The sequence below is a fragment of the Marmota flaviventris genome, chromosome 16 (assembly GCF_047511675.1).
Source record: "Marmota flaviventris isolate mMarFla1 chromosome 16, mMarFla1.hap1, whole genome shotgun sequence".
Lineage (NCBI taxonomy): Eukaryota > Metazoa > Chordata > Mammalia > Rodentia > Sciuridae > Marmota > Marmota flaviventris.
The window spans coordinates 46,632,573-46,644,240 of NC_092513.1; the positions used below are offsets into that span (position 1 = coordinate 46,632,573).

General features: G+C 38.8%; 1 protein-coding gene across 5 annotated transcripts in view; it reads left to right on the forward strand.

Annotated features, from left to right (window-relative positions):
• Osbpl1a (oxysterol binding protein like 1A) overlaps nucleotides 1–11,549 on the forward strand; it is a 226,335-nt gene extending 214,786 nt beyond the window's left edge. For all 5 annotated transcript variants that reach the window (XM_071602837.1, XM_071602836.1, XM_027935653.3 and 2 more), the window contains 6 exons: nucleotides 311–400; nucleotides 811–937; nucleotides 3,989–4,105; nucleotides 4,636–4,759; nucleotides 5,987–6,077; nucleotides 10,327–11,549. In XM_071602837.1, coding sequence (XP_071458938.1) covers nucleotides 311–400; nucleotides 811–937; nucleotides 3,989–4,105; nucleotides 4,636–4,759; nucleotides 5,987–6,077; nucleotides 10,327–10,429 — 652 coding nt within the window. In that variant the 3' untranslated portion in view covers nucleotides 10,430–11,549. The remainder of the gene's footprint in view (nucleotides 1–310; nucleotides 401–810; nucleotides 938–3,988; nucleotides 4,106–4,635; nucleotides 4,760–5,986; nucleotides 6,078–10,326) is intronic.
• The last annotated feature ends 119 nt before the right edge of the window (nucleotides 11,550–11,668 follow it).

The following is an 11,668-nucleotide window of genomic DNA, read 5'->3' on the forward strand; positions in this document are numbered from 1 at the left end:
CTGTTTATTTTTCTTATGTTGTTTATTTTGTGTTATTTTATATGGGGGAGCATAGGGTGAGGGGGGAACAGCATAAGAATTACTTTAACAGTTCAAGTCCCACCTGATGAATTTAGGCAGGTTTCTTATTCTTGATGAACCTCACGTCCCTTTCCTTTATGGGTATAATACTGATGGAGCATTAATCAGCATCTGTATGGAGCCTGGCCTGTACAGAAAATCAGTAAGCAGCAATTAACTGCCAGAAAGATTACAGAGTCACTGTTCTCTACTGTTAAATGGTAATCTGAACTTAATATTTCCTTCCTAGGACTGGGGACAAATGTGTGTTGAATTTTAAGCCATGTGGCCTTTTTGGTAAGGAATTACACAAAGTTGAAGGCTACATTCAAGATAAAAGGTAAGGTTTCATTTTAAATGTTGAGTAGCATAGATGTTGTTCACTAGAAGTCAGTATTAAAATCTGTCATAATCTGGGGCTGGGGATGTGGCTCAAGCGGTAACGCACTCGCCTGGCATGCACGGGGCACGGCTTTCAATCCTCATCACCACATAAAAATAAAATAAAGATGTTGTGTCCGCCAAAAACTGAAAAATAAATATTAAAAAATTCTCTCTCTCTCTCTCTCTCTCTCTCTCTCTCTCTCTCTCTCTCTCTCAAAAAATAAAAATCTGTCATAATCTAAAAAGCTCACATTCTAACAAATAGAAAACAGCTCCTGTTTCTTAAAAGAATGATTCATTAAAAGCTTTATTTTAATATTTGGTTAAATATTGGCTTGTTGGCTAAACGTCAACTTCTCTTCACAGTAAGAAGAAGCTTTGTGCTCTCTATGGGAAGTGGACTGAGTGTCTATACAGTGTTGACCCTGCCACTTTTGATGCTTATAAAAAAAATGATAAGAAAAACACTGAAGAGAAGAAGAACAGTAAACAGGTGAACATCCCGTAAGGTGGTATCAAGGAGTAACTGGACTCTTACATTGGTACTAATCCTTTTGGAAGTGGCCTCTTATTGGATCACAGTTTGATGTTTCTTTTTTGGTGTTGCTAATGCATGTAATTCTTCTCCTTGCTTCTTTTAAATGAGTACATATCTGCCTTAGTAGCAAATATTTACTATAATCTTCTATAAGATGTGGCTGTGTACCACTTTTACAACTGTGTAGCAGTTCTATGTGGGGCTTTGGTTTAATTCACAAAGTTTTTGAAAATTGGAGCTCACCTTAGACAAATTTTCTTATGTGGGTTAGAGGTTGAAATTATTTGAATAAGTAAAATTTCCTCCAAAATGATCTCTTACGTTTTCATGTTTATCTGTCTTGTTGGTTCCTTCCTTATCTTCAGTCACTGAAGTTAAGGCTTTGGTGGCTAACAGTGCAATTATTGGACTCCTCTGCTCTTCATTCTGAATTTGCCTCTTTGCGGGTCAGTCAGTGTCCTGATAGAATCTCCCAAGGGCAAAGACACTTAGCTTCTTGCTGCCTGGCCCAGGCAGGCTCCAGCATGCAGCAGGCTCCTGTCTCAACCCTCTAGTCAGAACAGTTGAGAGCTAAAGAAAGTGTGCACCTGTTTGACCAGGAAATACTTGTTTGAGGACTGACTCCTTTCTGGTAACTAGCCTGATTGTCTAGGCACAGACTCTGGGTTGGAATCCAGGTCCCATCATTTGTGAGCACGGCAAGCTCACATCCCTCTGCCTCAGTACCTTCATTTATGAAACGCAGATCAGGACAGCACCTACTAGTTGGATGAGTTAACAGATATAAAAGGCTCAGAACAGTCCCTGCTCATAGTAGATTGATGAAATTCTTTCTGCTGAAAGTACGTCCTGGAACTGACATTGTCTGAGAGAGTGTGTTACAAATGCAGGCTCATGGGCCTCATCTTAGACCTACAAAATCACTGTCTCTGGTGCTCTTCCCATGTTTGTTATGCATGCAAAAGTTTAAAAAGTCTTACATTCTCAAAAGCAGAAGTTATATTTATTAGTGACTTTCTTTGTAAATTGAGCTGTTTTCTGAGATGAAGAGTTTTGTTAAATGGCCAGAGCCTGCTGCTTTCCTATGGCTTTGGCTTTTTGGTATTTCCCTTTAGCCCTGTGTGCATGGTTCCACTCTTCTCTCACAGCCTATGTTCCTGCCTGCTCTGCCTCATCCTGTGAGATGTCCTAACTGTTCACTGCAACTGTCAGGGAATCCAAGGGGCTGGAGAAGAAAATGTCCCAGGATCCTGGAACCCTTGACACAGACTCCTTGTCTATGCTCCTGCCAGTTAGAAGGCAGCATAGTGAAGACAGCCTCACTGGCACACAGCCCTCTTTTACAGAGCTTAGACAGCATAGGACATTGGCAAAACTCAAGAAAACGTCCCTATGTTCCCTGAATCCCTAGTGAGTCTTTGTAGACCAGTGGCTTTCCTTCATACATTCATTTCATTTCTTGTCTGCTCTCTCTCCCCTTCCTGTCCATCTCCCTTCCATGGATTTCTGAGGTTCCTGAACATGTGCTGTGGGAAGCTTTTATCATCAATTTTGTCTGTTTTTTAAATCATGATTTCACTGAAAGTGTCTCAATCCATGGTTTAGATTTGTTAACTGTGATGTTGGGAATATAACTAACCTTCCAAAGCCGTGAGTTCTTTATGAATACCACTATGGTAATATCAGCTCCTCCTGGGCCTGTTACATAAAGACTGAATAAGCAAAGCACCTAGCTCTGGCCCACAGGGTGTGTAGCCAAAGGAAATGTTAGTTTCTTCTCGGCCTAACATCTTTTTAAATTCTCTTTTTATCAGATGCATTCAGGATCCCTACTGGGTTTGTGTCATTAATGAGTTTAGTTAAGTGCCCCAGGATGTAAAGTTTTATTTTTCTCAGAGTGTTGCTTATGTTGGCTGTGTCTCCAGTGTATTTAAGTTCCTCAAAAGTCAGGCATTTCTTGTAGTTCTGCATCCCAGTACTGAGCATTTAGAAGGTTCACAGTAATTATCAAGTGAGTTATTTTGTCTTTAAAATAAGACAAAATTTTAAAGACAAAATTTAAGTTTTAAAAACATAATGTGGTGTGGTACAGAGGACTGCTTGATGGTGCCTTGATGCAGATGACACCGTGCAGCACATGCAGCTCCATACACACAGTACTTGCTCGGTCTTTCCCAGGTGTGAGAAGGTGAATATATATGGGTTAGAAAGTCATTGTGTTGCAGATACCTGGCAGTCTTGTAGATCTGTCTCTTGCTTCAACAGTGTTTGGATATAATGGCCCCTGAGCACTCCCTCTCTTCCAACCTGCAAACACCTTGCATTCTTCTTTCCAGTCACAACCTCCAGGACCATCTAATCTCCCGTCTTCTCCTAGAACAGCCAACACTGTGTTTTGTGGTTAGTTCCTCATTGCTGACCCACCATGACCTCCCAAATTCGTCAGAATTATTCCACCAAGGTCGAGGCCCATCAGCCAGCCATCTGATCTGTTTACATCTGCAGGTCTCCTATACTGAGAATCTCCTGGGAGAGGATGTGCAGAGGCCTTATCAAGAGGAATGAGTAAAATTCTGGTGCCAGGGTCTAAACCAGGTTCCTTTGTATCTTCATGCCCTGGGCTGTGACCATGCAGACCCCCTGTCTTTTTGACTTCTGGAGAACCACTTCCTGGGTGAGACAGTGGAGCTCTGGAGGAGGATGGTGGCCACCTGTCTTTACCCCCACCGCCAGCTGGGAGAGCAGCTCTTTCAAAGGCTCACCCTGGAGCACAGTCTGCCAGCACCGTGAGCATGCTCTGCATCCCTGGCGCCCTCTCCCAAGCCTCAGACCAAATGAAAATAAAACTTTCTGCAGCAATAAAAGAAAAAAAGTCATGGTGTCTCTGCCCTCCTGCAGTGTACTTTCTAGTGGTATACAGTAAATGGTGTTTATTTCATTATTTATAAGTGTATGTACATATCTTAAAACTTCTTACTTAAATGCTGCTCATTGCTGGTTTTCTAGATGAGCACTTCTGAAGAGTCTGATGAAATGCCAATGCCAGATTCTGAAAGTGTATTTGTTATCCCTGGAAGTGTTCTCCTGTGGCGAATAGCCCCACGGCCTCCAAATTCCGCCCAGGTGAGACCAGCCTTGCTGGATGTGGCCACATTGTTTATAGCCAGCTTTGGGGATGCCCTTTCCCAGGCAACACTGAGACATGATCAGTTGTTCCCTGCTGGCCCCTGTGTGCTGCTTTTCCTCCTTACCCAGAGGCCCAGCACACTCATGTCATCGTCCACCCTCTCTGGTGCTGGCTGGAAGACATGTAGGGTGGGACCTCAGTGGGCCTTCTTTATGTTACTTAGGCATAAGGCTGGCCTCTGTCAAATATAAGCTGATGAAGCCTGTCAGTGTAAACCTTCCAGACCCAGCCAGGAATGAAGGAAGATGACTGTTGATTTTGCCCATAGTTCTGAAAGTTGATAGAGGTTATTGTGAGGTCTGCTTTGAGACCAGTACCCACAGATGGTGCAGAGTCAAGGAAAACTGTTAGGCATGATCTGAGAAAGGAGTAAAGGGTCACTTTCAAATCAGCCTCTTTCAGGGCTTTCTGTTTGGTGTCATCATGCCTTGGTATATGTTAATTTGATCATTTTGCTTCTTGTCAGATGTATAATTTTACCAGCTTTGCAATGGTTTTGAATGAAGTTGACAAGGAAATGGAGAGTGTGATTCCTAAGACTGACTGCAGGTTACGGCCTGACATCAGAGCCATGGAGAATGGAGAAATAGGTAAGAAGTGTCTACTGCTATAACTGGTACAGTTCACTGGGGCTGGTCATTTGTTTCATTTCTGGTGATTGTTAGCATTATTGGGGTATTGGCATTTTCTTGGAAATTTAAAATTTAAATTTAACTTGTTGTTAAATTTGAAAATTGGAAGTACACTCTGTTAACTGAAACTGTCACACACCCTAATCATTTAATATATTACACGTGGCTAGAGGCATTGTCTTAAATTTCAGAGAGAGAAATTTAGCATGTTTGTCAACTTTGAGTTGTATTCTAATTACATTTCATAATTCACATAGCATCTTGTGAGCCTCAGAGCATGACTTCTGCCAGGCATGGGTGGTGTGGGCCTGTAGTCCCAGCAACTTGTTTCTTTTTTGGTTGGTATTTACCTAAGGCAGAAGGATTGTAAGGGCCAGGCCAGCCTATGCAACTTAGTGAGACCTTGTCTCAAAATAAAAAGGGGTGGGGAGATAGCTCACAAGTAGAGTACACCTTGGTTCAATTCCCGATATGGGATGGGGGAGCAGGGGGGGAACATTACTTCCCTTGGGTAATTATTTAAATAATTTTTAAAGTGTTGCTTTTAACATGGTGGTTCTTCAAAAGGGAAAAATCCCCATCCCCCAGGAAACATATGGCAATATCTGGAGACTTTGTCACATCTGGGGAAAGTACCATCTAGAGGCCAGGGCTGGTGCTAAAAATCCTGTCGTGCACAGGACAGCCTCTGACAGTAAAGAATCATCGGATCCAATGTGGCAGTAGTAACAAGGGGAAGAAACCCTGTCTTAACTAGTCTGATTGTCTCCAGTGAGACAGATCATCAGCATTCTGGAAAATTGTTTTAATTTTTTATGAACAGAATTTGAATGAGTTCTGTAAGGTCTCACTAAGAATTTAAAATAGTTTTTCCATCCAATCTTTCATTGAAACATTTTAACATAATTTTTTGGCTTTATGAATAAGCAAGGGGTTTTTGGTAAATGCAGAGGTTATTAAGGGCATAAGCAATCAAAAGACATGAAGACATTTTGAGTGCCAACCCCACCTTTCCTAGCCTGGGTATGTAAGATTTTAACTTCATGTTTGACAATGGCTGTATTTTAGTGGCAAGAACACTAATACACACAGAGAGTGGTTCTCCATAAAGTTATTATGCTTATCCATGTGCCTGGCATTCTTAGTGTAGAGAATAAATGTTTTTCTTTAATGTTCTTGTTTTAGACCAAGCTAGTGAAGAAAAAAAACGGCTTGAGGAAAAACAACGAGCAGCCCGTAAAAACAGGTCCAAGTCAGAAGAAGACTGGAAGACGAGGTGTGTACCATCTTCAGTATGTGACTGAGCCCTCTGGCAGGCTGCTGTGTGTATGAGAAGCAGAGGTTTTAGACGCTGTGAATTGCTGACCCTGCTACGTTGTCCTTAGGATGGAATCTTAAAGGAGCTCTGTGAGGTCTCACTAAGAACTTAGAATAATTTCACGTTTATTCAGTTTTCCCACCTAATCTTTCATTGAAACATTTTAACATAATTACTATGAAAAATATTCAAATGTTAGACTAATTATTGTTCAAATTATTATCAAAATATTATTCAAAGTCATTTGAATTTAAGTATTAAAGCCAAAAGAATTGCTCATGTGACAAAGAAAAATGACTACTGGGAAATTAAATTTAAAATATTCCCATACAATTATCATAGATAAGGCCCATTAAACTTAATTTTCTTCCTTATCCAGCAAACCCTGTCCCTTATTATAAAGGCAAAGTAAAATACAGAATTATATTTTGGCATGAAAATAACAGCTATTTGCTCATATATGCAAGGAAATAATAGGATAATTATAGGATCATTTGCTTATACGTATATCATGTATTGTTGATATTTAGACAGTACCTTTACTTTTCAAACATAAGGGATTTGATACATAAAGGTAGTAGGATTTGTTTAAAGTAGCATCTTGTATTCCATTTAGGAGTAGAAAGATTTTTTTTAAATTTTTTTTATTTTTTTAGTTGTAGTTGGACACAATACCTTTATTCCATTCATTTATTTTTATGTGGTGCTGATGATCGAACCCAGGGCCCCCACGCATGCTAGGCGAGTGCTCTACCGCTGAGCCACAATCCCAGCCCTAGAAAGATTTTTTAAATCAGGAGTTATTTAGTCACTTGGGTTGAGCAGTAAAATCACTTATAAATAGGAATATCATAAAAACATTTTCTACATAATTCAGCGTTACTAAGTAAATGTTAAGATTTAATATGGGCATAATTTTTCAAGCATCCAAAAAGATATTATTTGGTCATCTTTTTACATGGTACAGAAAGATTTTAGTTTTAGAAATGATCTTGGGTGTCTAATCCAGTAGGTTTTGTTCTTTTTTGTTAACATGAGACTCTTCTTTGCAAATGAAAACTCACTCTACAGATAGGAACACATGCAAACCAAGGTGCTATGTGGGCAGGACCTGGGCCACTCCTCACTTTCTCCCATCTGCACATACCCCAGGTCCCTAGAACTCTGGAATACAGTGTAAAAACTGCTTATCTAGAATTCCCTTCTTTGTATTGGAGGAAAGCAAACAATGGTATATTTCATTTCATTTAGGAGCCATGTTCAAAGGTACACAGCTGGTAAGCAGCAGATCCAAGATCAGAGCATTCATCTTCATTAGTCCTTTAGATGAAGCCCCTTTGCTGTGATCCCTTTTGAAAACATGTGATACACTTTATCACTTTTTTCTAGAATGCCTTTTCTGATCCCATTTTCAGTTATATCATGTAAGCAAAAATCCACCAAGAATTTTTACTATCAGATGAAAGTCTTTAGCATTCCAAAAGCAAATATCTGTAGAAAATTCATTAGAAGCTTGAAAATAAAAACTAGAGCTGTGTGGGACAGCTGTCATTTTGAGGCTTGCACTTGGTTGCTTCCACAGGGCTCTCAGCCTCACTGTTCTTATATGAACATATTGGTCTTTGAAATAATCCTGCCCATGCTTTGTCAAGATTCCATGCTTTGAGCTCCTTTCCAGTGGTGGTGATGAGATTTTACACTTACTGTTTTCAGGACTGACCACGTGTTTTAAAACACTTTGGCTCAGTTTGAATGTAGGTAGAAGTAGAACAGTTTTGTCAAAGAGCATTTTCTTCTCTTCTTGAAATGAACCCAAAAACTCACTTTAATGTGACCCACATTTATCCTTACTAAAATCTGGAATCCCTGCTAATGTTCCTTTTGCTCACTTGAAGAGAATTCAGGCTGCAGTTTTTCAGGCTGTATGTATGTGAGTCCTGCTGAGGAGGGTGGCTGCTTGTGGTCCTGGCTTATTTCCTTAGAGGAGCCCCCAGACTTCAATAGGGAAGGCATGGGGAAGAGGTCAAGGAACTGGTAGGAGAGACAGGAATGGCAGGGGGGCAGGGTGATGCAACCAAATTGGTGGTATTCTTTCCATAGTATGAGCATGGTGTGCAGAAATATTTTTTATAAAGGTTCTTTTACTGATATAGACCCCTGGGCACTGTGGACTACATGGCATCTTTCCCTCCTCTTTCCTCTTGCCCATACTTAGTTCTGAAGTATAAGATTTAGAATTTTCTGTGGGAAGGCGAGGGAAGGAGTGTTGTAGCAGAAGAAGGCCTTCTAGACACAAGTGCTCAGAATTAGAACTGGAGGTTGAAAGACCCCCTGGCCCCAACATCAGGCTGTTACTCTGGAGGGACACATCTTTAGTGCAGGGTTCTGGCTAAACTGTTCCCAACAACAGGAAAACCCTAAAGCTAGGATTGAAACATAGTCTTTGGAGAACTTTTCCTAGAAGTTTGTGAACGTGACCATCCTTTGCTATTAATATACCATCCTGTGAAAAGTCTTGTTACAACTTTGACAACTTCCCCTTTTCAAAGTATGGAAGTACTCTAATGGCATGAGGCTGGAGCTTAATTAACGTTTTTAAGGTATTTTGGCTTACCCTGATTTTGATTTGCCTACTGATGTGCTTGGCTTTTCTAAGCCTGACTACCAAAGCAATTTTACTGCTTGGACTTTTGAAACCCAAGGGAATATAAACTTTGTATTTTATATCAGATAAAAAAAATTTGTGATTATAGTAAATAACGTATCCTGAGATTTTTTTAGTATATCTAAAGTCTGAATGACCCATATTTTAATCATTTAAAATATTCTTCTCATTAGAAAAACAAGTCCCCAAGGTTAAATAATATATGTAATATTTAAAGAATTTGGTGTCATGGACATTTACTGTAGGATCCTTAAAGGAATTAACCTAATATAAAGCATTTTTTTCTTTTAGGGTTTTTAATGTTAATATAATGATAATAGTAATACCAGAGTCACCAAACAAGTCTGACTTCACCCTTGTTTAAATATTTGTAGAAGCAGTTTTTGGTTTTTGTTTGTTTGTTTGTTTTTTGCAAAGACTGGCAAACACATAGGAAACTGTTTTCATAAATGCCATGCTGGAAACTAAATTGTATTTATAAAATGTTATACAAATTAAACTGTGAATCTTTTGAGCAAGTAGTTTTACATTTCCATATCTTATAGAAAGCTGGTAGTGTGTAAAATGGGTAAGAAAAAAGGGGCAAGAACATGATTAGGACAGTTCTTTCTAGAATCAGGTCTGGTTAAAATGTTAAAAGCTAAATGTATCCTAAGAATATGTATTTGCATTGAGGCAATTTGCCCAGGAAGATTTAGACTAACTTCAGTGGATTGTGTTTAGCATAGTATACTAGGGAAATCATGGTCTTTAAAATCAAACCTAGGTCTGCTATCAGTTACTAGCTTGGGCAGCTAGCATTTTTATAACTGCTCTGACATTTAGTTTAGAGTGAAGCTTTGAGGGGGGACCAGAGTTGTGGCTCGGCGGTAGAGCGTTCACCTAGTGTATGTGAGGCCCTGGATTCGATCCTCAGCACCCCATAAAACAATAAACAAAATAAAGGTATTGTGTCCAACTAAAAAATAAAGTGAAGCTTTGCATTTGGACTCTGAACCAGGCATCTCACAACATTGCCTTAGGTGTGTTAGAAAAGTTTACTTCCTTATCCTAATTCCTTACTTGCGATTGCTATAAGAATGCCTTCGAATGGAAGGAGCAGGACCAGAGGATGAACCAGTAAGACAAAAACACTTTCTAGCTGGGCCTGTAATACTAGCTGCTTAGGAGGGTGAGGCAGTATGATGCAAGTTAGAGGCCAGTTTTGCATTTTAGCAAGACCCTGTCTCAAAAGAAAAACTAAAAAGGATCATGGGTATAGCTCAGTGACGCTCTCCTAGATTCAATTCCCCAATACAAAAACAAAAAACAAAAACACTGTTTCTAACAACCCTATTAGATCCTACTTCAGTGTAGTAGAACTGCATTACTGATTGTTGTGGATTGTAACAGCATCACATCTTCAGCCATCTCTGTGTAAAGCCCTCTCACAGTGCAAGAAATTCTATAATAGGGAAATAGTACTGCAAGCTAATGAAGCCACAGATACCCTGCGATGTCAGACTATTTCCCCTATAAATTTTGTCCTTTCTCTTTAAACAGGTGGTTCCATCAAGGTCCTAATCCCTACAATGGAGCACAGGACTGGATTTACTCTGGCAGCTACTGGGACAGAAACTACTTCAATTTGCCTGACATTTATTAAAATGTAGACAAGTCAGGGTGTTTGGCTAATCTACAAATAAGTCTTAAACCTATGTTTTTAAATTTTTTCCCTTGGTTTCTACTCATCTTAAAAAAAAAAAAAAAAAAAAAAAACACAAAACCTCATAACTTGTATTTTACCCAAGAAAAATAGGGCATACAGTGATAATGGTGGTGAGTCTTAGGGAAAATGCATAGTAATTTTGCTATCCAAACATACTTATTTGGAATACTATTTTATAAAGAGGTAAGAGAAACTGCTGGAGAAGATGCTTTTTCTGGTTGCTATTGCCATATTTACTGAAGGTTTATATGTAAATGTAACTTTAGCTTTATGGAATATATCATAATCCCAAATCAAGTTATTTTGAATATTTTTATGCTGTCATGCTTGAATGTTTTAGACATAACTTTGAAATGTTTAGAATTCTCCTATACAATGTTTATGTGCTCAAATGTAGAGGTTGTCATTTTATAAAAATTGATAAGATGGCTTTTATTCATATTAATCCTTTCAACTTTATCCCTTCCCATCTCCAAAAAGAAAAAAACAATGCCTGAATATTCAGAATAGGTATTCCTGATTTGAAAATTCTAAACTGGAAAAGGTACTTCATTTACTTATTTTAGTGCTCTGAGTTTTTTCTGTAATCATTGTCATTAGAGATAAAAATGTTTAAATTGTATGTTTGAACTGAAAATATGTATAAAATAAAAATCTAGCAAGTCACAAAAATTCCCTAGACATAGATTTTAATCACCATTACATAATGACAAAACCTTTTTAAGTGCAACTTCCAGTGGCCAGTGCCACCAGAGAATTTAAGCTGCACTCATGTATTATAAGTATCAAACTATATAAAAGGAGGTCTTGTGCATTTCAAATTTGCAAGGTACCTGTGTATTTTAAGTACATATGTATGGAGACCTACTGTACAGTAGTTTTGCCCCTTTAATTGGGGTACATTAATCTTATAGTATTTATCCAAACCCCAGACTGAGATACTGATCCAAGGGGCCTTAGGTAGCTGCCAGTAAATTATTTTAACTGCATCTTAAAAGTTAACAAGTGTTATAATGAAATAATCTGATGCTAATAAAGACTTTAGAATGTTCCAAAAGTGTGATTCCTTTTAAAACAAATATACTAATGCTGCCCCTTAATGGTATCCTTTCACCAAGGCCAAACAGTTAACCCACCACCTAGCTGGCACTGTATTATAGAGAGGTGCTGTTGTTT